Genomic DNA, 27,590 nt, shown 5'->3' on the forward strand with positions numbered 1-27,590 from the left:
CCCTGCACTGACACCAGGCCTTACCCAGCAGGTATCAGCAGCCCAGACTCTCAGTCACTTCCTAGCTATGACTTGAAATAAGTTATTTATCCTCTCTGAGCCTCCCTTCCTTGTCTGAAAAATGGGGGTAGTAATAGCACCCATGACCCTAAGTGAAAAGTCAACCTGGCACCTGTAGTACACGGCCTGGTTGTATAGTAACTGCTCCATCAAATATGGCGACAAACTGAGAAGCCTATTTATAGCGAAGTCACGGTGGAAGAGAGCTGTCAAACCGCTCCCTGTTATGAGGACCCCAAACCCACAAGGCTGGATCCTGGAGTCTGAAGGGGTCAGGTGGGAGGGGCTGAGCTGCCGGCCTTGTACGTCTGGGTATCCCTTAAGCCCTGGGTAGCTGCTCAGAGAAGCTGAAAAATCAGCAGAAACCAAATATAATTAGAGAGCAGAGTCCATGACAGGGTAAAGGGGAAAAAAAAGCCCACCTACGTGAGGGTTTGACACGGCCTGGCCCAATTGGTCAGAGTGCATAGCTCCATGGAGGAGCACCAAGCCCCTGTAATTGCGGACTGATCACTCTACTTGCCTTCAGCAGAGTAGATAATTAACTCTCCTAGCTCCATCTCATTTCCCTATCACCACTGAGGAATGAGGAGTTTTTATGTGAATTTTTCCAGATAACTGAAGTTGATCCCTGTGGTCCCTAACATTTTTTCCCATTGAGTCACTCTGGGGAGAAATTTCTCTGTGATGGGTGACAAGCTTCCTCGCTTCCCTGGTCAGAACTGTTTAACTTAGCTCAGCTTCCTCCTGCTGGCTCAGATACCAGCGGCTGTGTGTCTGTCCGCTGATGGCTGCAGGTAGCTGTACTTTCTTAGTCTCTGTGTTTTCTGTTTATTTCCATGCTTTCCTGTTTGGACACAAAGCTGTCGGGGTGTGGATGTTTGTACATGTGTGTACAGGTGCACGTGTGTGTGTGTGTGTGTGTGTGTGTGTGTGTGTGTGTGTGAATGCCACATTATGTGTACAGATGTCAGAGGACAACTTTCCAAAATTGGTTCTCTCCTTACACCACTTAGGTCCTGGGGCTGAACTCAGGTCTTCAGTCTTGGTGGCAATCACCTTCACCTAGTTAGCTATCCCACTAGCCCACCACCTTATTTTTGAGACAGTCTCTTACTGAGTCTGAAGCTAAGTTGGCTCGCCAGTGAGGTTTTGAGATCTGTCTGTCTCTGCCATACAAAACCGAGGTTGCATGCTTAATGTGGGGATTTGAACTCGGGCCCTCTGCTTTCACAGCAAGTGCTCTTACCCACTGAGACATCTCCTTAGCCCTGCCTTGTGGTTTTAGGAGCTTCATAGCACTGGGACACAAATATAGGCATGTTTCTATTCACATCTGTTTGTAGTGTGAGGAGCCGGAGTTGTATTCTCATGACTTCTACAATGTCCTAAGCCACCTTTATTCCTATACTGTCATGGAGTGCTGAATTCTGTGATTCTATGTCAGCCACACCCCATGATAAACCATTTATCTCCAGAGATGGCAAGTCACCTCTTGCATGTTGTATAAACTTTAATGGCAAGACATTAAAAAAAAAAATCTACTTACCTGAGATGAGGCATCAAATAACAGATTCCACAAATGAAACAAAGTAACAATTTCACCAAAGTGCAAATTGACAAAACTGTGAGTTTAATGGGCTTATTTCCAGAACAGGAATGAGAAGTCACTGAAAGGAATTAGGGGGCCACATAACTGAAAAAGTCTCACCCTCGCTTGCATGGATGACAACTTCCTCACAGCTACAGAGATGGAGTGTCTCCTTTATTTAACCCACCCCACCCCCTGTATACTCCAGAACCCCCCAAGATCCCAAGCATCTGGGGCAGAAGTACACACAGCTAGGAGGGAGATGTAGGAAGGAGAAACTGGAGGCCACACTCTTATCTGTGGGGGAACATCAACAGGCCTGATCTTGATGGTCTCTGCAAGTGGTCACAGCAGAATGGTGAAGGTGGCAGTGTCTGTTATGCTCAGAGAACAGTGCTCTACAACACGTCACCCCTAGGCACTTGGGAGATACCAAGGGGACAAGTGAGGGATGAGAGTGGCTAAATGAAGCTCCAAGTCCCTGTGACAACATTCTGTCTCCTTATCCAGGACACGGTTTTGTTATATTCTGTTTGGGGCTGTTCCAGAGAGAATGGAGGTTACTGCCAGACATGGCAGGTCACACCCACAACACTTTGGAGGCTCAGTAAGTGTTTGAGGCCAACTTGAGCTGCATAGTGAAATCCTCTCTCTCAATAAAGAAAAGAAAAAATTAGGAAGGTATGGATATGTACCTGAAATGCAAAATGTCACTAGGTACCCATGAAGGGATGCTACTAGCTTCAGATTTTCAGTTTCATGTAGGGTCACTGTGGCCCCAGAAGATGTAGGAATTGCTTGTCTAGATCCCGAGGCTGCTCACAGTGGTGGGTGGAGAAGCAGCCAGCTCTGAGCTATCACTCATCTGCTTTGCAGCCAACCTCCAAGCTTCCCATCTTGGAATCCCCCAGTGAGTCTCCCAAGGACCTGAGCAAAGACCTGGAATCAGAATGCTTTTGGGCTGCCCTGCAACAATGTAACTTCCATGACCCTCTGACTTGCGGTCTATAATGTAGAGAATGAAGGGACCCTGTGAGGGTTAGATACTGTTCCTGCATCCAACTTCCAGGATGGGGCCTGGCACGTGGGGAGATTTAAACAGCCCTGTCATTGTTATAATGGAATCACAGCACATACACGTTGAATGCTAACTATGTGCGCTTGGCAATGAAGAGAGAGGGGGGAGGGGTACAGCTCACTGGTTAAAGCGCTTGTCTAGATCCCCAGGACTTATGTAAATGTCTGTGGGAGTGGAGGCTGCATGTACTTCCAGCTTTAGAAAGTAGAGACAGGGATCCCCAGAACAAGCTGGCAGGGGAGACTAGCCACATCCACAAGCTCTGGGTTTGGCTGCGAGACCCTGCCTCACTGAATGAGGGAAGGGTGATTGAGGGCGATCCCTGACTTCACCTTGAGCCTCCTCGAGCACATGTACATACACACATGCAAACATGCATATATACACATTCCAAAATGGGAAAGAGAGCAAGTGAGCGCACACACAGTGGATAATTCTGTCAGTCTTCTCACCCCCTGGGAAGGTTTCCTGGAAAGAGAGTGAGCTGGGGGATGCTGCACTGCTATCCTTCGGCTTCTCTGTCCTGCGAGCCAAGCTGCTCTCAGCATGAGAGGAGCCTGTCACTCTGAGTAGACTGGGAAACTGAAGGCGATGTCCACTCATAGTTTGGCAGCCCAGTCTATATGTGTCAATATTCAAGGCACAGATGAAGAAGGCCACAGATGAATAAGCCAAGATGAGGGGGTGTGGATCAGAGACTCAGTGGTTCTGTCTACTGCAGGGTAGATAGATGCAGGCTTCTGGATAGTGACCCAACCCACTATCAGGAGAGATTTGTGTGACCCTGGCAAAGCTGGTGGAGCCCCGGCATGTTCACAGGCCACACCCATCTCTGCCTTCTTGTGCCTGCTTAGCACCTGAGTGCTTCTGTGTGTCTGTTCACCCCAAGGACACCTTTCCCATACCACTCACCTGAACCTTTCCTCCCAGGGTCTAAATCCTAGAAAAGCTTGGGTACAAAGATCAGCTGGCCATCTGTGCCCACAGGCAGCAAAGACACCCTCCACTCCAGCTTGCCCAGGGCTGAGGTGCTCTTTGGAACTGAGGACTTTCGGTGCTGAAAGCAAGACAGATGGTCCTCTGGCAGGCAGACAAGTGAGCCATCTTTCACTGCCCTCTTGCAATGTGGAGCCCTCACCTGACTGCCTTAACTGGAAGCAATCTTTCTTGCCTTCGAAATCCTAGAACACTATTTGTGCCTGTCATTAACCAAACTCCACTCCCACTCAAAACTCCCAGTGCTTGGGGGACGTCTTATATTTGTTGTGCCCTGAATGCACCAAAAGGGTCAAAGTGGGAGGTGATAACAGGCTGGGTAACTTTCCTGAAGTTCTGGGCTACTCTGTCCCTTTCTATGGCTTAGAATGCAGGTCACCAGAAAGCCATCAGTCTTGGAAACATTTAATTACAGGAATGGATCTCCTAGGTTGTCTGTCACCTCCCAGGGATACTTTTTTTTTTTTTTTTTTTTTCCCTGCGCTTTCTGAAGGAGCTTGGGCAGTGAGGAAATTGAACTGAGGAAGCAAGTAGGGGGCCTGAAAGTATTTCTGGAAGGGAGGAGGAGGAGAGCCAGGGGTATGCACAGTGAGTCAGAACCGTCCTTAAGTAAATGAGAATGTGAAAGGTTAAGACTGTGAGTGGGGGCTGGTGTGATGGCTCAGCGGGTAGGAGCACTGACTGCTCTTTCAGAGGTCCCGAGTTCAAATCCCAGCAACCACATGGTGGCTCACAACCACCCATAGAGGACTGTGAGTGGGACAGAGAAAAGAGGGCTTCACAGGCCGACATGAGGCTGGGCCCAGCTGCCCAGAGAGGAACAGGGTCACAGAGCAAGGTGGCAGGCATGGCAAGAAAAGGTCCAGTTGAGAGGAGTAAGGATAGATAGACCAACCAAAGAGAGCTTCCCAGAGACAGAGGGAGGCAGAAAGCTGTGACCAGGTTTGCATTGGAGGAGGGGCACGTGGCATAGATTGAAGTGAGCAGGGGGGCTGGAAGGCCTTTGAGGCTATGCCTTCTTCAGCTCCCGTGAACACTCGGTGGCTTGGTGGAGGTCTCCAGATGCCAAGGATTTCCATCCAGATACCCACAACAGCTTGGTCTCCAGGGACCGAGGAGATGGTAAGGCCAAGTGGACCCTCGTTCTAAGGAAAGCTCTGACCCAGCGTATCCTTTCTTGCAGGCTGTGACAGCGAGCACTGGGGTCCCCACTGCAGCAACCGGTGTCAGTGTCAGAACGGCGCCCTGTGCAACCCTATCACCGGCGCCTGCGTGTGCGCCCCGGGCTTCCGAGGCTGGCGCTGTGAGGAACTCTGCGCGCCTGGTACTCACGGCAAGGGCTGCCAGCTGCTCTGTCAGTGCCACCATGGCGCCAGCTGTGACCCGCGCACTGGCGAGTGCCTCTGCGCTCCTGGCTACACAGGCGTTTAGTGAGTAGCGAGGGCGTGGCTTGGGGTGGGGCCAGGGCGAGGTCAGGACTCCGGGGGTGGGGAAAGAGGGGTGGGGCAGAGCCAGGAGACTATGCTGGATGCCCAGCGGGGTACAGGGGTAGGGAGGTGGGTAGCGTGGCCTGAATGACCCTGGTTTGGAACAGGTCAGGGCTGCAGCCTGGAGGCTCTCACCAGGGCTTTCAAGGCTTTTGGGCAACCTCTTAGCACCCTAGTGGGCAGGAAGAGCAAAAAGTCCCGGTTGTGACATCTGCCCTCTGGCCCCAAGTGCCCCAGTGTCTTTAAGTACCCAGGCCTCACCCCTACAAGTCTCAGATTCAAGACCTTAAATACCTGGTCCTACTGGAGACAAGTCACATGGCCAGAGGGCCCTTCCTAGTTAGGGGACACAAGTGAGTTTGACCTCCTCCTCTAACTTTTGTACTATGCCTGTTTGCCCCATCCTAATTGGGCCTGGGTAGAGCCCATCTGATGTATCATGTGCAGACTGGCCCCTCACTTCTGTGCCCTGGGGAAGCCATACTGATAGGGATTCCCCAGGGCAGCTTATTTGACACTCTCACAGACAAGACTGGTGCTGTCTTTCCAGCCCAGCTGAGGTTCTCTAGTGTTCTCTTAGATCCATAGCAGAAGCCAAGGATGCTGGCCACAAGATTTCCTGGACTGACAGGCTCTCCTGCCCCAGTGTCTGTCTGATCAGCTCCCATGAGGCCATGGCCATTGGAATGAGACCCAAGGCAATGATATAGAGCTTCCCTACACTCCCACAGTGGCTGGTCCCCACACATGGCAGCTGGGAGCCTCTCAGAGCCCAGGGAAGACATTCCTTGGAGTGTCCAGCTTTTACCTTTGAAAACAGGCAGGTTTTCAGGGGCTGGAGAAATGGCTCAGTGGTTAAGAGCACTGGCTACTACTCTTCCAGAGGTCCTGAGTTCAATTCCCAGCAACCACATAGCAGCTTACAACCATCCTATAATAGGATCTGATGTCCTCTTCTGACATGCAGGTATACATGCAGAGAGAGCACTCATACACATAAAATACATTTTAAAAAAATCTTTAAAAGAGAGGAGAAGAAATAGGCTAGTTTTAAAAGTCAAAATCCAGGGCCACATCTTAGCACCGTTGCTCGTGATTTTTTACCCGTCTGGCGTGCCCGTTCACCCTCTCCGTGCAATCATGCAATCGGCTTCACCTTCAAGGCCTAAGTAAACCATCTTCTTAGGGAAGTCTCTTCAGCCTCCTCCCCAGAACCTCTGAGTGCTGGCCCAAGTGCCCTACAGTTCAATATATTATATCTGTCTCCCCCTACTGGCAGGGATCAGAACATCCATGCTTACAGATGGTGGGGAGGAGTTTCAGGCTCTCAAGTCTGCAGGTGGGCTGGTTGCTGATGTCACCCACACCTGGGGGGAGGAGTCAGGTGCCAGGTTTTTTGGGGGCGGGGGGGGGGGAGATGAAACTATCTGTTCCCATAGACTGGGCTCACTAGGGCATCCTGCGGCACTGGGACCGAGCACTAGGTTGCTTTTGGGAATTCTGCTGTCTGACCTCTTCCTCTCGCTGCAGCTGTGAGGAGCTGTGCCCCCCTGGGAGCCATGGAGCTCACTGTGAGCTGCGCTGCCCCTGCCAGAATGGAGGCACCTGCCACCACATCACTGGCGAATGTGCCTGCCCTCCAGGCTGGACGGTAGGTGGGCCCTCAAGATCTAGGTGGGCACCGTAAGATGTTTTGGCACCATGAAAGGCTAAATTCCCCCTCTCTACCCCAGTTTATAGTCATAAGCCGTCATGAGACACTAGCAGTGAAGAGTCCCAGGTCTAGGGTCTGTGTGGCTGAAGGCACGTTACTTAGCCTTTTTGAATCAGTGGCAATGTCTAGGGCTGCACATGTAGCCCAGTTGGTAGAACACATGCCTAGGATGCACAAAGGTCTGGGTTGATCCCTAACATCTCAAGAAGCCAAACTATAATTCCATCATATGGGAGGTAGAGGCAGGAGGATCAGAAACTTAAGGTTATTCTCGGCTATACAACAAATTCAAGGCCAGCCTGGGCTACATGAGACCTGTCTGGAAAATAATGTTTTTTAATTAGGAAGGAAGGAAGGAAGGAAGGAAGGAAGGAAGGAAGGAAGGAAGGAAGGAAGGAAGGAGATTGATTGACTCTGGATTTGGGTCTGGGTACCCAAAGGAGCTTCAGGTGTGGCAGAAGGGATTGGGAAAGAGGAGCCGCAGCAGGGTCCGTTCATCTAGATTTGTGAAATGTTACCCTGCCTCACATATTCATGCTGACTCTGTGACTGCTAGAATCTGTTATATTCCCAAGTGCTTCAGGTACCTCTGCTGCCTCCTCTCCCATCACAGGTCTCTCCAGTCCAGGAATTCCCCCTATGGGAAAGTAGGCAGACATATAGCCTCACCATGGAGGCCTGCCTTCAGGTGATATGTCTGATGTTGCTCCCCCACAAACCTTCCTGATTCTGGTCTCAGCTTCCCCACATACAGGAATGACTTGCCTTCAGTGCGCCTTGCTTGGGCTGGCTATCATGGTAGGTGAAGCCCTCAGGTGAAACTGCGTATCCAAGGGGCTTGGCAAACACCAAAGCCTTTTATACCTGCTTGATATATACCCCCTGAATGTCACAGCCTAACCATAGCCTGCTGTCAGCTGCCACCATCCCCTGTTAGCACCTCCCTACAGACCCAAGCCCCTGAAAGACTGCCAGCCTCGGAGGCTGCCCTTCCCCACTGTAGCCCCTGTAACATGCCCCACTTCGGGAGAGGCTCAGCCAGTTGCTTCTCCAGGTCCTGAGAACAGGGCTGCTGAGCAGAGCAAGATATTTCAAGAGGCTTTCGACACCAAGTTCCCAAGGGCAGCTAGGAAGGACATCTGCAGGCCCACGATGCTTCTAGACAGGGAGAGACCTTAGGAATCCAGTGTGACGAAATATGGCTGCATCCTGGAGTCAATGAGGAGTCAAGAGGTCACACTTGAGCCTCTGGAATGCCATTTTTAATAAGCTCCCCAGGTGACTCTGAGGAAGGCAGTGTGCCGACACAACCTCACTTGGATGCCATTGATCAAGAGCAAAGGGTTGCCTTCTGTTGCCATAGAACACTTTAGCTCCTTGGGGTGGGTGGGGAAGGAAGAAGACTTGACATTGGGATTCTGGCTCCTACAACTCTCAGTTTTGACATTCTGGGTCATAGGTCATGGAAGCAAAACCAGCCACAGCTTGAGGAGTCTAACACCATGGTCTGGCCATAAATGCCATTCTTAAATCAGGGTGTTTAGAGCAGGATAGTGTGACCTGCCATGGGCCACAGTGTTGGTTAGGAGTGAGGTGGAGTTAGAACCTGAATCTCAACTCCAGAACCACCTCATGTTCTCAATCTCTGTCTCTATCTCTTTCCTCCCTCTCTCCCTTCCTCTCTCTCTCCTTCAATCTTCTTCTCTATCCCTCCTTCCGGCTCTCTTTCTCTTTATCTCTCTCTCTCTCTGTCTCTCTGTGTTTCTTTCTTTTTCTTCTCTATCATTTCCTTTCTCTTTCTCCTCCCTCTGTCCCTCTTCTCTCTCTCCACTCTTCTGAAAGGACAGAAGGATGAGATCAATTCTCATCTGTCTACTTCTCCCACTCTGACCTGCTTTTTGGAAAAGCTTCTATCACCAGTCAGGTTCCAGGTATCCAGTGCCCACCCACAGGGTTCAGGGAGTCCCATGAGTCATGGAGGGAGCCCTGAACCTGAGTGGCATCTTCTGAGATGCTCCTACGGGGCCGCTGAACTTCAGGGATGAAGGAAGGAGAAAGCTAACCCGTAGTGGTGGCTCTCTTCCTAACACACTTTTTCAGGTGACAGGAAATCTGTCTATAGGAAGCTTTGGTGCTGAGGACTTTGTTTTAAATTTTATGATAGACAATCGCATTTCTATTTTCGACATAGCATTGAACTTGCAGATTTGCATGAATTATTAATACCCCAATGCATGCCTAGTCACAATGTAATGAAGCTTCAGCTCAGGCCTGAGGCTCCTCCTAGGGAGAGCAGGGGCCAAGGAAAGGCTGCTGAAGGAAATGGCCACTTGTCCTTATCTTCCATTGCCTGACTTGCCACTGGTCCTCATGGGGTCTCGGCTGACAGAATGGTACTCACTACCCCCAGACTGCTGGGACACGGGACAGAGAAGCTTCTGCGAGGTCTGGCCTCTCTGGCCCTTCAGGCCACTGGCCCCCAAGAATGCCACAGGCCCCTCCACTTGCCTGGCTATACTGAACCCAATGTGGGCAGGCGTGTGCAAAGAGCCTAGGAGCTTTCTCCCTGAGTCTGAGACCTTGCAGAGCAAAGAGGGTAACTGCAGGTACGTGACTTGATGACAGTGGACACTGGGACAAGCAGGAACCAGGAAGTGCTACAATCAGCCCCTCTGGAGTTCCCAGGCTGACAATAGAGGCTGGATGGGATGGGTGCATTCGCACATGCTCACATAGACACAGACACTTACAGAGACATGTAAAGCTCATGACTGGCAAGAGGAGAAATGGAGCTAGAAGCCGGGAAATGGGGTCTATGATGGTGGAGGCCAGAGAAGGCATTTGAAGCTTAGAGGCTTCAAAGTGTCAGACATTAGGCATTGGAAAGGTGACTGTAGAGGCCTGCAGCTGGTCCTGGGGTTAGGATCACTTCCATAGCACCTTCACCAGTCGCTGCTCAGTGTCCCCACAATTGGTGCCACTCTGGGACAACAGCCATTAATGTGAATGCCTGAAACACTGGTGAGGCTGAGCCCCCATCTTGGCCCCTTCCTTTTGATTTTCTGTTGAACAAGGACTTCTTGAGGTGTAGCTGCTCTTGAGAGTCAGGTTTGACCAGTTGGAGGACCTTCTAAATTCTATGTAGCTCAGGAGCCCACTACAGCAGAGACACACCTGACCTTCTCAGGTGGCCAGGCATAGAGCCTCAGATCAAATGCTCAGACAAGGGTTTGTTTTTTTCATGGGCTTGGAGGCTGGGTGTCAGAGAGATAGAAAGGTGTCTTCATCAGGCAGGGCTGATGACTTCTGAGTCTCTGTCCACTGCATGGAGTCTTTGCATGATCATCTCTCTGGCCTTCTCATAGAACCCAGGACAAGCAGAACAAAGGTGGCACCACCCATGATGGGCTGAGCCCTCCTATATCACTTACTAATAAAGATAATGCACTACAGGGCCTGGGGAGCTGGCTCAGTGGTTAGGAGCACTGGCTGCTCTTCCAGAGGTCCTGAGTTCAAATCCCAGCAACTCACAACCATCTATTATGTGATCTGATGCCCTCTTCTGGTGTGCAGGCATACATGCAAACAAAGTACCCCTATCAATCAATCAATCAATCAATCAATTAATTCTTTTTTTTTTAAGGGAGAAAATGTACTACAGGCTTGTCTATAGGCTAATTTTATGAAGGCATCTTCTCAGTTGGAGTCCCCTTCCCAAATGACTCTAGCTCATGTCAAGTTAACATAAAACCAGCCAGCACCCATCATCATGTCTGTCTGTTTACATGGCTTCTAGGGCCAACGTTTAAGTCCTCAATATTTGTATACCATCCACATTACAGGTTGAACTAACCCTCCAACCGGATACATGAGGGTGGATGAGGGCCCACCTACACGAGTCTGTAGCTGCTTCTCTGCAAAGGCCCCATGTCCACATACAACCATATCTGTCAGTCTCAAGGAGATAAAGTCACAGCAAGAAAGGAACCCACATGCTGGCCCGCCTCCTCCAAAGGTCATGCTTCCAGCCAGCAGCAGTTGATCATTTATGTAGCCCTGCACCGACTCAGCAAGACCAGCTTCCTTCAGCTGACAGTCATTAAGCACCGCTCATTAAGACACTGTTCTGGCTTCCTTTGTATCTCTAATCTCAGTTATCTTTACAGCTTCCTAGAGACCAGGCTTCACCCCCACCTGTGTGGGAGGGGAGCAGGGGGTGGGGGACTGGTAGGCATCAGCATGATCTCCTGCCCCAAGTTGTCTTAGAATTCTTTTCAGGGTTAGAGGACCCTCAAACACCCCCAGAGAGTAAGGACAGAATTGCACAGAGGCCAGAGACTCCTCTTGTCACTCGTGAATCCCTAAGCTCACGAGTTTTGTGAGAAAGCTCCTCCACATCCCCAGACTGCTGTCCTCCCACTTCTGCAAACCTACTTCTGCAGTCCTCCTTTCTCTGCTCCCAAGCCCCTCCTCTCGGTGCCTCAGTGCCTGCAGAGGGGAAATCTAAGCTGAGAGTCTCCCACTTAATTCATTACAATTCAATAACATGATGCGGAAAGATGGCTCTGGTCTGGCAGGCTTTTCCTGACTGAACTAGCTTCTTCGGGGCCGGTGATTATTGATGCTTAATAACTGTGTGTTGAACAAATTGATTAATTAATTGGAGGATCATCTTCATTCTCCAGGAGAGAAATGATTATCTCTGGCATGAGGCTGAAAGGGTGGCAGGAGACAAGACTAGGCTCAGTTTGATGAAGACTTGAGATTTACACGAACTGTTTTAAAGGTGTACACTACAAGGCTAATCCCAGAGGTGGAGGCAGAGAAAGCAGCCCTCCATGCTAGTGCTTGCAACCCCAGTTCGTGTCCCTTTGAGTATCTCCCTCTGTTTTCTACCTAATGAGCTTTGCTGCCACTTCTTAACCATTGACTTCAGCCCACAGAATAGGAGTTGGGGCGGTAAGATGGCTCAGTGGGTTAGGCGATTGCCCACAAGCCCGACAAGCTGAGTTCAGTCCCTGGGACCCACAGGGTAGACAGAGAACTGACTTAAGCAAGTTGCCCTATGTCTTCCGCACACATACACATATATAAATAAACTTAAATTTTATTTTAATTTATGTATTTAGCTCTCCCCCACCCTACCCACACACACATACACTTAGTGTTGTCTTTTTTTTTTTTTTTTATAAGCTTAAGGACAATTTTATTCATGTTTAAAAGAAGAACTCCAAGGCAGGCAAGCTATAAATCTTGGCAACTACCTGGCAGAGGAAGATGGGGAAGAAGAGGAGGGAGAGCCATGACATTTGAGTTGAGCTGGCATGGAAGTCAGGCATGGGAGACAAGCAGCCACATAGCAAGAAGAAGGGCTTCAGCAAAAAAAGGGGAAATGCCCAAAGTACAGGCCAGCTTCCAAAAGACGAGAAGGCAGCTAAGCTGTCCACAATGCTTACGTTATCATGCATGTGTGTGCCATTACTAATTTATCCAACAGCTCAACTGATGGCTGAAATGCCTCTCGATAAGAATGGACACATCAGAAGTCCCTCCCTGCCCCTCCTTCCCTCTGTCCCTCCTTCCTTCCCTCCCTCCCTGTCTCAGTCAGTCATTTATTCACTTTTTCTTTCTGTTTTTGCCTTTGTGTTTTGAGACAGTGTTGAGAACACCTTGTGCTTCTGTTCTGTGAGCTCTTTGCTTTTGATGGATCCCTAGTTTCTTGAGTTACCTTCCTTTTCTCCTCCTCCTCCTCCTCCTCCTCCTCATTCTGTTTTTCAAGACAGGGTTTCTTACTCTGTAGACCAGACCAGCTTTGAACTCACAGAGATCTGCCTGCCTCTATCTCCCAAGTACTGGGATTAAAGGTGTGTGCCACCACCACAACTCGGCCCTTTCTTCTTTTCTTTTTCTTCTTTTTTGGGGGGTTTTGTTTGTTTGTTTGTTTAATAGGATCTCATATACAAATCTAACTCTCAAACTAACTATATAGTCAAGGATGACCCTTGAACTTCTAATCCTCCTGCCGCCACCTTCAGGTATGTTACACCGACTCAGGGCTTCATGCATGCTAGGCAAGCACTCTACTGACTGGGCTGGATCACCAGCCCTGGCCATTCCTTTTTGATGAGGAGTGTGGGGATATTCCAGCTAGTTACTGAAGAGTACCCATGAAGGTTGATGTTGGTGACCTTGTTCAAATCTGAAACTGTCTCTGTCCGATCCCCCACTTATGCATTTGGTTTGGTAGTTTTCAAATTCTAGACAGGACTTTGCTTTAACTAGTTCATTCTCTTGAAGTGCTAAAGACCCGGGCTTTCCCCTTAGCCCCACCTCTGGTGCTTCTGGGCAGCCAGTTCTAAACTGGAAACTACCTTCTCTGCAGACTCTTAAGGAACTGCTCTACTGCCCTCGAACTCCTAGCTACAAGATATAACAACTTGAGTCCTGGGCTTTGCATGCGACTGGTTTCCTCTTCCCAATGGCTTTAATTTAGACGTATAAAACTGTGGTGGCTGGAGTGATGGTACTGTAGTTGAGAGCACTTGCAGCTTTTCCAGAGGATCCACGTTCACTCTCTGAATCCCTGGCAGGGAGCTCACAAGCACCTGTAACTCCAGCTCCAGGGGACCCTAAGTCCCAACCTCCTCAGGTGTCCACACGCCATGGCACACATACATCACAGAAATAAAAAGATGGCTTTGGGGTTGTTGTTTTGGTTTGGTTTGTTTTTGCTTTCTGTTGTTTGCTTGCTTGCTTGTTTTGTTTTTTGAGACAGGGTTTCTCTGTGTAGCTCTGGCTGTCCTGGAACTCACTCTGTAGACCAGGCTGGCCTCGAACTCACAGAGATCAGTCTGCTTCTGCCTCTTGAGTGCTGGGATTAAAGGCATGAACCACCAGTGCTTGTCTTAAAAATCTTTTGTTTTTTAATTTGTAAAAATGTGTAATGCTACGCCCTGATGGGAGTCATATTTCTCCTCCTTCCTGTCCTTCTCTGCCCCCTTTTCTTCCTCCTTCTGCCCCCTTCTCCCTTCTTTACACTCCCCTTCCCTTCCTTTCACCATTACCTCCTTGTGAGTCCTCTGCTCTCTAGCTGGGTTTAGGAGAGGCACAGGGGTGAGTGTGTCCCCATGGCTGGTGTTGAGTGGGGGCTCTCCTATATCTGCTCAGCTCTCTTTGTCTTCACATCCATGTGAGAGGATCAACACTACGTCCTCTCCATAGCTTCCTCCAAGGTCTCCCCAAGACTCTAGGAGGACAGGTATCAAACCTGGACCCCCAGTTTCTAACCCAGCACCTGATATGTAGCAGTTACTAACTGTGCCCTGCATTGTTGGGTGCAAGAGCTAGCCTCAGCATACCTAACTGTAGCATGAATACCTAGATCTCCTGATTATACTAAGAACTTGGGGTGGCCCCTGGTGCCTCAGTGTCCCTTGGAGTATATTACCTCAGTGTGCTCTCCTTGGAGCCCTCCAAGCCTGTCCTCAATTCTATTTCAGGGAGCAGTGTGTGCCCAGCCCTGCCCACCAGGGACCTTTGGCCAGAACTGTAGCCAGGACTGTCCCTGCCACCATGGAGGCCAGTGTGACCATGTGACTGGACAATGCCACTGTACAGCTGGATACATGGGGGACAGGTAAGGTGGCATTAACTCTTGCCTATGATGTTCAGTCATTCATACCCTTAGCAGCCTTGCAGAGAGAACCATCCCTGGCCACCATTCTGGCTCTTTTCCTCAGATGGCAACTCACCCACACATTCATACCCCTCCACCATCCTGGCTGCCCTGGAGTTGCACCAGGGAAGGAGGCGAGCACCCGTCTTCTCCTCCCGAGTCTTCGCCAACAGGGAAGAGCCGAGAGAGAAAAATCAGTGTCCATATTTTGAAGTTCTTATAGAAGTAGATTTGTATTCAAAAATTGAGTTATCTCTGAAAGGTACTGACATCACTTTGTGTGATAGGAATGCCTGAGAGTACACTGAACAGGGTTCCAGAGAGATGCCATCCTTGAATGAAGCCATCCTGGCAGAGGGCACAAGCAACAAAACACAGACCCTAGAAACTGCCTTCTGGACACAGCTGGGAGACAGATGTGGGGCCAGGGCACACTGTGGGAGAGGCAGAAGCAAGGCCCGAGTATCTATGCCATGCTGAACTGGAGATGGAGGACCACACTTGTGTCCACGCACCCAGGGCCTGGTCCCCTTCCCCACCAACCATCCAGAGGGGTCCCTGCCTTTTGCCTGGCACTGTGCAGGTGGATCCAAGTTTCGCCTCTGGTTCTTGAACATTATTGTTACTCTTCTAGACAAAGTGAGAGGAGATGCTGTAAAGAAGCACAGCTTAGACTAAGCACTGGAGAAACCAGGACTGTCAATCACACGGGCCTGTCTTCTTCAATGGAAGGAAGTGTGCCTGACCACCTGGCATGCTTGAGTGACCCTTTGCTGTTCTGTTAGGAGCCAGTCTCCTCCTGAATCCCCCCCAATACCCTGAGCTTTGTCACCAGTGAATGGAACACATCTTTACTACTATCTACTATCCATCTACTTTGTGTTCTCCACCAATAGAATCTATCCTTTCTCTAGGCCCTAGCCCTGAACTTGTTCATTAGCCAATAGAATTCAAGTTTATGGGAAAGGTCACCGGTGTTTTGCTGCTTTGTAAATGATGTAGCCACAGCCCTGAAGCTTTGTTGTGAGAATTGTCATATGAAGAAGACCTTTCCCCCCAAAGTTCTCTATGTTTAAGTGTGTAAGAAAAAGCCCAGGGTGTGGGCTCTGAGGACCTGGGGTTAGGTGCTAGAGTCACCTTCTCATTACATCTTCAAACCCTAAGGTAAGGAAATGTTGGGGACCAGATGAGCCCTACCCCTGTCCTCCAGCTTTACTCTGGTGTTGGAAAGTAATGTTAGCAAACCTACCAGACACTTCATTAGCTCTCAGGGTTCACCGAGGGCAGAAATAATCCCACATGTCTCTTCTTTGAGTCTCCCCCCCCGCCCCCGTCGTCCCCCCCCCAAATCTCAGAGCAGAGAGGCTCTACAAAACCACAAGCCTCCCAGCTTGTTTTGCCAGCCCGCCTCGCCTCGGGAGAGTTGACGCAGAGCTCTGAGTGCATTTGGCTTTCCCGCCTCAACAGGCTGCCTGGTGTTTAATATTTTGTAAAATTGCCTCCATTAATTTTGTAGGTGACAGCTGCATTAGCCCACCCCAAATTATCATGAGCATATTAAAGCCAAGTGGGTATAATAATGCGGGTCTCCCCAGATCGGAGGCATCCAGCTCAAATCAAACACGAAATGTAACTTGTAATTTAATTGAGCAATGTATCTGGTTGTTAATGGCGATATTGGACACATTAGATTGATATGTTGGGAAGGAAGGGTGTTTAAGTAGAAGGTTAATCCCTGCTGTGATTACCCTCCTGTTCCACAGGCCGATTATTAGTGTGCTTTGTGTAAAATTCATTAGCAGTCTTTGCTTGATCTCTAAATAAATAAGTTGTTTAAATTGTGGCTAAGAAAAAAGGTAAAAAGAGACTGATTATGCAAATGGATTAGGTTGTCAATATTTCATTTCTAGATTATTTTGGGGGGGGGGGCAGGTAGATTCAGTGCTCCTTCCCCTGGGGTATAGCCAGGTGGGACACTCTCTTCAGAGGAGCTGTGCAGGAGTATTGCCATGCAAGTGAGCAGATGTCTCCTGGTGTGAGTTTCTCTCTCCTGACGTCAGAGATCTGAGCCCTTTCCTGCCAAGAGCTCAGTGGTCTGTGGAGAAATCTGGAGGCTGAGCAGGGACTGGCAGTTTAGGCCATGGATCTTCAGCCATTCGTTTTAGGTCCTTTCCCTCTACCTCAGTTCTTCCTTTTCTCCCTCCTCTGAGCTCCCCTTTTTCTCTCCTGCCTGCCACCCACTCTTTCTTCCCCAGCCACCCCTCCCTTTGTTCTTGCCCCAGCAGGTTGGAACACCCCAAATCTTTTTCACTGCCTGCCTTCAGCCAGCTTCCTTCCCTCACATAGTGGCTCTGAGAGAGGACAGCTAGTAGGCATCTCTCTTGAGGGGTGCTCTAAAGCTATGTCCCAGTCACTCTCTTGCTCTCCTGTCAGTCAGGATATGAAGTAGTGAAGGCAGAAACAAGGGCATCTGGTCTCTAGTTGCCAAGGCCAGTCTTGAATAGTCTGGCTGCTCTCAATTCCCCCATACACAATGCTGCCCACCCGCATGTCCACTGGAGCGTGGCCATGTGCCCTCATTTAGGCGGCTAGCCTCTACCAAGACCAGGCTCTCCCTGCCCCGTGTAAGGAAGAATGAGCCTCCAAGAAGTTATGGGTATGGTCTTAGGTAGGGTTACTATTGCTGCGATGAAACACCATGACCAAAAGCAACTTGGAGAGGAAAGGGTTTTTTTTTTTTTTCACAGTTTCACACAGTTCTTTAAAAGCAATAATGGTAGGAAGTCAAGTAGAGCAGGAACCTGGAGGCAGGAGCTGCTGCTGAGATCTTGGAGGGGTGCTGCTCACTGGCTTGCTCTTCATGGCTCATTCAGCCTGCTTTCTTGTATAACCAAAGACTGCCTCGACAGCCCAGGGGTGGCCCTATCCACAATGGGCTGGATCCTTCCACATCAACCATTGATTAAGAAAATGCCCTTCAGGCTTGCCTGCAGCCTGACTTTATAGAGGCATTTTCTCAATCGAGGCTCCCTCCTCTCAGTTGATTCTAGCCTGTGTCAAGTTGACATAAAAGTAGCCAGCACAGGGTACACTTAGAATATAAGCAAATGAGGATGTAGCTCAGTAGCGTGCTTGCCTAGCATGCATAAAGACCTGAGACTGCGGGAGACCCCTCTTCACTTGAAATGCCTGGTGTGTTCCTTCTGTACCCCCAGTGCTGAGTAAGTAGGCTTTGATGGTTCATGCCTGTAAATCCAACACTCAGGAGGTAGAAGTAAGAGGATCAGGAGTTCAAGGTTACACTTGAATACAAAGCATAAACTTTAGGGGGAGGGGCTGGTGAGATGGCTCAGCACACAGACTGCCTGCTACTCAAAGCCTGAGTTCCATGAGTTCCCTGGAACACTGGTGTAAGTGGAAGGGCAAAACCAACTCTACAGCCTGTCCTCTGACCTCCACACAAGTGATAATTAAACTGCTTCTAATTCATCAAGTTCACAATCCCATTCCATTTCAGAATTCTTTTCTCTGAGCCTTCTCATGCCTGAAACTAAGGCGAGAGGGACATATCTGCTGTGTTTTAAGAACTGAAACAAATTTTTAATAAGAACAGAGAGATAAATCAGCAGTTGAGAAATTTATTTAAGAGTACCAATAAATAATGGTTTCCTGGCAACCTTTCTGAATCATAATATACCTTTTTTTAAAAATTAATTACACGCATGGTGATGGGTTGTTGGCATACTTTCTTTTTTTTTCTATGCTACTTTATTGGGTTCTTATATCTACCACCCTTCCAACCCATATTCAATCCTAATCCCTTCCAATCCCCCAACACTAGATAGAAGAGAGAGAAGATTAGAGGGGGGAGGGAGTGTCCACCTCTTTAGACTACTTCCTGCTGATCGGGAGTATTGGGTTCTTTGGGGCAAGTCCAATCTTTGTCATTAGGATATCTCCAACTTCTCTTTGCTTACAAGCACTTGACAAGCCACAATAGGAACTAGCACCAGGGCGAACAGCAGCCACCCCAGACCCTCTCAGGGCTCTTTCCTGTATCCCTCTCCAGAGCCCCCAGAATTAAACTATCTGCAGCTGGCAAAGGTCACGCCCCCTGCTAGTGGACAAGACAATCATAATCACCTGCTGTGAAGCAGCCTCTTATCCACACCTGAGATTAAAACAAAAACCTAGTCACATAAAGAAACTAAGATTCTCAATGGGCCTTGCAAACTGATGGAGGAGGAAGACACATCTACTTAAGGGAAGAAGTCTTATGGCTCCACAGGACAGGGGAGAGAGGCTTCTGTCTGAGACTCGAGAGGGAAAGCACATATGAATAATCCCAGCAGTCAGGACTTTGGACCCTAGGATTGCTGTGAATTTGAGGCCAGCCTGGTCTATATAAATATTATTTAAATATAAATAAACTGGTTAATTATACAAGTAATTATAACAAAAACTTTCATCATGAATTTTGAAAGAAACAAACATTCAAGCATTTAAACTACAACACACACATTTTATCACACTTAAAAAAAAAAAAAAGGATTTCAGTTACACAAGGCCCATAATCACACAGGGTGGTCTGGAACCCATCAGGCTGGCCCCTAACCTAAAGGAACCATCCTGCCTCAGCCTCGCTAGTTGCCAGGATTATAGGCATAAGCCACTACGTTCAGCCTTATCACAACTTTTGACAACAGAAAAAGAAACAAAGTTTTACATCTTGACACCGGATAATAGCTCATCCTGGCTGCTGAGGAGACCTGGGGTGAAGTGCCGGTGGATATAGGGGAGGAGACTGGGAGGGAGGGAACTGTCCAGGCATTCCAAGTGAGGAGGGGTCTATGCAGATGCAGCAAGTAGCCCAGCAAGGGCTCCGCCCACGGCTCCCTCCTGCTCTGCTCTCCCACAGGTGTCAAGAAGAATGTCCCTTTGGAACGTTCGGTTTCCTGTGCTCTCAGCGCTGTGACTGCCACAATGGAGGTCAATGTTCACCAGCCACAGGGGCCTGTGAGTGTGAGCCTGGCTACAAGGGCCCTAGCTGCCAGGAGCGGCTATGCCCTGAGGGCCTGCATGGCCCAGGCTGCACCTTGCCCTGCCCCTGTGACACCGAGAACACTATCAGGTACGAGCTATGGACAGGTAAGCTTGAGGCAGGGGCTAGGTGGGCCCCTGATGAAAAAAGGCTTCCCAGGCTGAGGCTCTACCTCCAGGGTGGCCAGCTGGCCAACTGGAAGAAGGAGCTGGGCCTTTGGGGCTTTGCTCTCTCTAATAAAAAGTGAAAACTAATGCCACCAGATCTTAGGTCACCTGCCACCTGTTCTTCATGTTCAGCTACTGGGCTTCTCAAGCCTCACACATGAGGAAGGGAACAGCCTAGTGACACGAAGAGGCAGGGGACTAGGATTGGATAGTTCTGGGGACTGAGATGAGGTGAGAGGGCTCATGGTGTGGTGGCTGGTGAGCTATCTTGGAGAGTCCTCTTCACACTGAACATCTAAGCAGAGGCTGGAGCCATAGAAAGCCCATCTGGGACCAAAGAGGCCCTGACTTGGTAGGAGAGGATGAAGGAAAGGGATCAGTCTCTGTGCCCAGGACAGCTTGAAAGCATGGGGACAGTAGCTAGTCTTACTCCTGCTTCCAGAGCGGTCTAGGCCTGAGAAACAGAAGAGCAAATGATCTCTGCCTCCTCCATCCCTTTCCCTTCCTTCTTACCACTCCAGCTGCCCTGCTCTCTGTTAGGAAGCGGGGCTCTCTGCCCCAGAGTTACCTCATCGCCCTCTGTCTGACTGCCTGTTTCTGTTATCAGGGTAGAAGGGGTGGGACACCCCTATGAATGGCCCAGGAAGACAAGCTGCCCAGGCAGCGGATGCTGAGCAGATGGCCAGGCAGAGAATGCCTCTCTGCTCTGAGACTCCTCTTCACCACAGTGTTTGGCTTTTCACAAGTCACCCTGGACCTCCTGTCACTGCAAGCAGGGCATCTTGGCATGTATCAGCTTAGATAAACATGATTCCTTGGTGGCATCTCAGAGGACTATACAGAGAGGGCTTAGAGCCAAGATAGCTGGTCTGTGCATGACTTGAGTGTCCCCACAGGGCAGGGCTAGGTTACAAGAAGGAAGCCCAGGTATCCTTAGGACCTCAGGTTCTGAGTATTCACTGGTATTAGGCACTTGCTGGCATATTTTTCCAATACCAGGCACCTCCAGTTGTGTCTCATAGCCCTGCTTGATGTCCTAACGATCAAAAATTCCATCAGCCAGAGCATGACACACCACTAAGTGTATAACACACCTAGCATCAGAGGTTGAGAGATGTTAAAGTAGAAATATATGTACCTGGCTCTGCTGGGTTCCAATGTATGTCCCGGTAATTGTGACCTGAGATATGTGCATAAAAAGTCACGAGAGAGCACCATGTGGGGCAGGAAGGGCATCCTAGAAGAGATGGCCTTTTGCCTGAACTGGAGGACAGGATGAGAGATCTAAGGGTCCCAAGTATGGGAACTCCACGGGTGGAAGACAGCATGGGGACACTCCATCCTTGCTGGGAAGCCAAGGACAGGAAGCAAGGAGGCTCCTGAGGTCCCCATTCAGGAAGAGTCCCCACCACAGAGATCCACTCAAGCCCCAAATTAAAAGGCCATTGTTTCCCTCCCTTCCCCGGGAACCGCGCACTGCATAATTTATCTTTCTTCTGAAGGAGTCCTCCATGCATTATTAATCTGGAAGGACTCCCTCTTCTCTGTCGCTAATCTCAGCCCATCCAATATTAATGATTATTTGCTTTACCGTCTTTAACGTGTGTCACGTTTTAAGGAACGGGGAGGCAAGCGCCATCCTTAGGCGTGGATCCTTGGATGGTGCCTGCCCAACCAGCTCTGGGCAGTGCTCCAAAGCACTTCCTCCTTGGTGACTGCCTTGCCCCAATCCTGGACCCTCAAGGGCACCAGCAGCCTGCCTCTAACCACTGTCTCGGCCGTCAGTGACAGGCATGGCTGAGCTTATCTTAAGCAGTGCATCCTCCTAGATAGTTCTGCCCCACTTGCTTTTTAAATATTCCCCGTTCTCCTGGTGTGCCAGCCTTATGACTGAGCCCCTGACACGTGTGCTGCTCAATCTCTATCAGGCAATCCACCTGGTTTGGTCACACAGAACAGTCTTGTGCTCTATAGACTATTCAGCAGGGTCCCTGGCTCCCACCCATCAGATGCACAGCTCACTCCCAAGTTCTGACACCCAAAGATGATTCCAGTCAGTGCCAAATGTCCAGGTAGGATAGAGAAAGCAAGATGTCTGAGGTGAGAACCTCTGGTCTAACTGAATTCTTGCAGCTCTTGGTGTTGTTTAGAGCAGGCCTATTCCTTTGTGTAGACATAGCTTAGCCTTTCTCCCCCAGGAAGCTTTGCCTGGTTGTAGATAGAGCCTTCTCTTGGGATATGAAGAAAGTAAAGACTTGCAGCTAGGGGCTGGTGAGATGGCTCAGCAGGTAAAAGCACTGACTGCTCTTCCAAAGAAAGGCCCTGAGTTCAAATCCCAGCAACCACATGGTGGCTTACAACCACCCATAATGAAGTCTGACACCCTCTTCAGGTGCGTCTGAAGTCAACTACAGTGTACTTATATAAAAAATAATAGATAAATCTTTGGGCCAGCAGAGGTCATAAAATTCAATTTCCAACAACCACATGAAGGCTCTCAACCATCTGTACAGCTACAGTGTACTCACATACATAAAATAAATAAATAAATCTGTAAAAAAAAGAAAAAAGAAAAGTCTTGCAGCTAGGGGTGTGCCTCAGCTGGTAGAGCATTTGCCTGGCATGCATGAGCCCCAGCATAAACTGGGCATGGTAGCACAGACCTGTAATTCCACAGAGGCAGAAGGGTCAGAAGTTCAAGGTCATCCTTGGCTACATGGAAGGCAGAATGGGTATCATGGGCTCTTGTCTTAAACAAGGGAAATGGGGGCAGGGGAGATGGCTCCACCATTAAGAACCTTGACTGCTCTTCCAGAGGTCCTGAGTTCAACTCCCAGTAACCACATGGTGGCTCATACCATCTGTAATGAGATCTGGTGTGTCTGAAGACAGCTACAGTGTACTCATAAACATTAAATAAATAATAGAGCCGGGCGTGGTGGCACATGCCTTTAATCCCAGCACTCGGGAGGCAGAGGCAGGTGGACTTTGAGTTCGAGGCCAGTCTGGTCTACAAAGTGAGTTCCAGGACAGCCAGGGCTATTCAGAGAAACCCTGTCTTGAAAAACCACCACCAACAACAACAACAACAAAAAATAGATTTAAAAAAATGGATGGGGAGGGAGAAAGGAAGCAAGGGAGGACAGGAGGGAAGGAGAGAAAGAAGGGGGAAAAAGGAGAGAGGGAAGAAAGGAAGGGGAAGAGAGAAAAAGGCAGGCAGAGGGAGGACCTATGATTCTAATCTTAAGGCAGTTAAGCTGCAGGTACTGAGTTGGGGTTTGTCCCTCCATCCTGGCCTCAGATCTATTGTTAATCTCAAAGATGGGAGGAGAAAGACTACTGCACAAACCATCATGGCCATATTAACTAAAGCAACCTTCATTTATTTATTTATTTATTTATTTATTTATTTATTTATTTATTATATGTAAGTACACTGTAGCTGTCTTTACACACTCCAGAAGAGGGAGTCAGATCTCTTTACAGATGGTTGTGAGCCACCATGTGGTTGCTGGGATTTGAACTCTGGACCTTCGGAAGAGCAGTCGGGTGCTCTTACCCACTGAGCCATCTCACCAGCCCTAAAGCAACCTTCTTTATCTGTGTATACAGGCAGGCATCCTCCTCCTAAGGGGAGTTTGAGAAGTCAGCATCGGAGGTGAGGAAGACAAGGCTTTTATAGCTCAGATGTAGAGGATTTCCAAGTGGGTGATTTGTCGGGCGAAATAGGCAGGGTTACAGGAGCAGAATGAACAGAAGCCTGACACGTTAGTCAGAATGACCTCCGGAAACAAAGACATGGTTGCAAGGTGGGCACAACAAGTTACTAGGGCAGTCATACAACCTTTTGAACAAAGGTAGGGTTGCAAGATGGTTATAAACTTGGTTTTTCAAACAAAGACATGACTGCCATTCCTGGAACAGGCAGAACAGAACCATTTGTAGTTCAGGTTACAGATGGGGCATAGGAAAAAAACAAAACAAAACAAAAAAAACTAGCTTGTCTTTACTATAAGATGGCTTTTAAGTCTAAGATGGAGGTGGGCTGGTACTTCACTACCCAGCTAAGAAAATACCCTGATCTATGCCTCTCCTCTCTGAGCCAGTCTTCGGAAAGGGAGCAACATTTCTTGTGGTCTTTGGAAGCAGAATGGAGGGGCAGTCATTAGAAGCCATGCCTCATTTGTCCCTAAACTTGTGTAGCACTTGAGATAAATGGTGGCTTCCAGTCTCTGGCATCCTTCTGAAGAGATAGGGCTCTAAGCCCAGCCCAAGAGAGCCCTGCTCCCCTGCCCACCCACAGCCTCTCCCTGCTCCTTCCCCTTTGGCTGCTGCAGAGAAGTTATGGTTGCCCTGGGAAAGAGCAGGCTGGTGAGCTTTAGTTTCCTCTGTGGACTCCGTGATAACACAAAAGAGGCCACTCTCCTTCATAGATCATTCACCTTGAGGACAGTGTCTGGGTGTCAGGCCTCTTAAATGTTCCCTCCGAAATTAGATTGTCATAGATGAATTCCAGGAGCCACGATGGCAGATTACCTTTGAAAGATTTGATTTAGCCAGCAGATGCCACAGAGATAGAAATCTCATCAGGGCAAAAGAAAGGCTGAAAAACCCACCCCTCGAAGCCGCTGCCGCATTGTGCAGCTTTCGGCTCCTGTTAGCTAGTGATTAATCTGTGTCTGGGGAAAAGGAAGAAAGGGGGAAACCTGATAACAGAGGAGGCAGCCTGTGCATCAGTGATGGGGACTTTGGTCCAAGCCTCCCCTGGCACTGCCTGAACAGCCAGGTCACCCAGGGGAAGCGAGGCCTTCACAGGCAGAAGAACTGCCATGAGTTCAAAGACAGCTGGTCTCAAAAAAAAAAGCAAAAATGAAAAAAATCAAATCATTGTCTGCCATCACTCTGCAGCATCTTTCCAAAGGGAAATTTAAATTAAGAAGTTAGATGTCCTGTTTCTAGAAATAGAATTGTAGGGCTTGGGATATAGTTCAGCCTGCAGAGTTTGCCTAGAGTCTCAGTAACTGTTCTATTCCTATAAAGAGACACTGGGACCAAGGACCAAGACAACTTAGAGCAGAAAGCATGTTGTTGTTGTTGTTGTTATTTTTCAAGAAATAGTTTCTCCATGTAGCCCTGGCTGTCCTGGAACTTACTCTGTAGAGCAGGTTGACCTTGAACTCAGAGATCTTCCTGCCTCTGCTGGCTTTAAAGGTGTGCTCACCCACTTATCCGGGTGACCTTGGGTAGGTCTCCGAACCTCTGGGTGCCACCTGTAAAGTGGAGATTCACATTCCTACTTCACAGGTTTGTGGAAGATAAGAAATGTATGTGTGAGGTGCCTGGTACTTTCATAGCCTGGCCACATATTATTTATTATTATTCAAATTGCTTCCATTTTCCTCTGTTATAAATAATGCTCTAGGGAACATCTCTGTGTATAAATCTTCCTCCACAATCACAGCTATTTCCTTAGGATAGATTCTTAGAAATAGAATTACAAGGCCGGGGTATCTGCATATTTTTAGGTCTCCTGATACGTAACCTCAGATTGTTGTGAAACCTTTACCAGCATTTGAAAAGCCCGTCCATGTTTTGATAGAGAGAAGGTGATAGCCAGTTGTTTTGACTGGATGATTAATGAGACGAAACATTTTCTGAAGTGATTATTAGCTACTGGTGCTTATTATTCTAGAATCGTCTTCTCTGGTCCACCCCCTCATTTTCAACAAGAACACCATGGCCCCCCAGAAGAGAGGCTAGCTGGGCTGCTCACGATTAGTCTGTTCATTAATTTGTTCGTTTTAAGCACATCATTAGGTCAGCATTTCCCCTGTGCGGAGAACCCCACTGGGCCCCGAGAGGTGACAAGACGGACAAGGCTCTCCCCCAGGGAGCTGAAACTTAGTGGGTGGACAGAAAACAAGCAAGTCAACAGACACAGAGAATAATTAAACACGGAGGCCTGGGGATAGCTCAGCCGACAGACTGCTTGCCTGGCACGCACAAAGCCCTGGGCTTGAATTTCAGCAGGGCCTGAACCGGTGGGAATGGTACACAGCTGTTAACTGTAGAGGTGCAGAGAGCAGGCTCAGAAGTTCAAGGGTGGAAGCTGGTGAGATAGCTTAGCAGCTAAAGTTGCTTACCACCAAGGTTAATGGCCTGAGTCCTACGCCCGGGAGCCACCCGGTAGAAGGCGAGCGTACTCTCACAAATAGTTCTCTGAGCATTACACATGTGCCGTGGCATCCGAGATCCCATACACTGCATAAAAATGCACAAAGTTCAGGACCATCCTCAGCTATACAGCAAGCTTAAGGCCAGCCTGGGCTCCATAGGCCCTGCCTCAAAAAGAAAATAATTAAATATGGTAACGCAATTGCATTCCTATGTGTGTAAACTGGACAGTGAATATGTTCTGGGAGGAAAAAGAGCTTGCAAGCTCTGTTACAGAGCTTCAGGAAGTCCAAGTGGCCGGTCCCTTGGAGACAGCCATTGTCAGAGAGGCCACCCTTTCTACTAATGCTATTTTAACTACCAGTGCTCTACGATATGGAGAGCTACTAGTGTCATGGTCACCTTCCCTCATGCCCTCCCTCCCCCAGGAGCGATGAGAGCCTATGTACAGCCATGTATCATCTCATAAACAAACAAGGCATGACTAACTTAACCACAGGGGTCCTTTGCTCTTACTACTGTGGCCAAAGGAAGGGACACAGTCGCAAGCCTGTTCTCTTCTTCCTTCTGTCCTCTATTCAGCTGCCATCCAGTTACTGGAACTTGTACCTGCCAACCAGGCTGGTCTGGCCACTACTGCAATGAGTCCTGCCCTGCCGGCTACTATGGCAACGGTTGCCAGCTACCCTGCACCTGCCAGAACGGTGCTGACTGCCACAGCATCACCGGGAGCTGCACTTGTGCTCCAGGCTTCATGGTAAGTCAGGATGGGCCTCTCTCTCCCAGCCTCCCTGCTCCCCAGGGAGCCAGCGACAATCTAGAGTGTGACCCTCTACCCAGAAACGAGGGGTAGGACTCTCTTTCTATGTCACCTTCAGGCATAGTCTGTGACTGAGAGCCCTTGAAGCTGTTCTCTGAGGTTTACAGCTGCAAGAGTGGCTGCAAAAGGGCCACTGTTAGTCTGTCACTGTCCCTGACTCTGAAAGTGTCTTTTTCTCTGTCCAGTTCTACCCTGCCCTCTGTGCACGGGTGCTGACTGCCACAGCATCACCGGGAAAACAATAGTTTTCACAGCATTATTACCCCAGCTCACATAAGCAGTTTGTAGTCTCCTTTTTGATTGTTTGTTTTAAAACAAGGCCTTCTTACTATATATATTCCAGACTGTCCTGGAACTCACTATGTAGACTAGGTTGGCTCAAAAACACAGAGATACACTTACCTCTGTGATTAAAGGCATGTACTACCAGGCTAGATAGCGCTCTCTCTCTCTGTCTGTGTGTGTGTGTGTGTGTGTGTGTGTGTGTGTGTGTAGTGGACGGATGCTTGTGTTGGGGGGCGTGTCCTGAGGACTGAACCCACAGCCTCCCACACTGAGGAAATGTATGCCCTCTGAGCTCTAGCTCCAGCCCCATCCTTTCTTTTATTCACGTTTCTCTGCACTGGTTGGACCTCTTAGTTCTCAGATGGCTGCCTAGAGGAGCAGGAACTGATAGATGCCCAGTTTCCCCAGCCCTCCCCTTCCTGCACAATATTAGTTAGGATTTTCCCCATGTTCACAGCCAGTGTTGCAGCGAGCATCTTCTTACAAGCAGCTCCCCACTCCG

General features: G+C 49.0%; 1 protein-coding gene across 4 annotated transcripts in view; it reads left to right on the forward strand.

The window, feature by feature from the left end:
• Megf11 (multiple EGF like domains 11) overlaps window positions 1-27,590 on the forward strand; it is a 314,168-nt gene that overhangs the window by 240,904 nt on the left and 45,674 nt on the right. For all 4 annotated transcript variants that reach the window (XM_085844708.1, XM_085844706.1, XM_085844707.1 and 1 more), the window contains 5 exons: window positions 4,909-5,155; window positions 6,743-6,863; window positions 14,426-14,562; window positions 19,520-19,732; window positions 26,566-26,740. In XM_085844708.1, coding sequence (XP_085700834.1) covers window positions 4,909-5,155; window positions 6,743-6,863; window positions 14,426-14,562; window positions 19,520-19,732; window positions 26,566-26,740 — 893 coding nt within the window. The remainder of the gene's footprint in view (window positions 1-4,908; window positions 5,156-6,742; window positions 6,864-14,425; window positions 14,563-19,519; window positions 19,733-26,565; window positions 26,741-27,590) is intronic.

This window comes from Mus caroli, unplaced genomic scaffold (genome assembly GCF_978045245.1).
Source record: "Mus caroli unplaced genomic scaffold, Mus_caroli_1 scaffold_11, whole genome shotgun sequence".
Taxonomy (NCBI): Eukaryota; Metazoa; Chordata; class Mammalia; order Rodentia; family Muridae; genus Mus; species Mus caroli.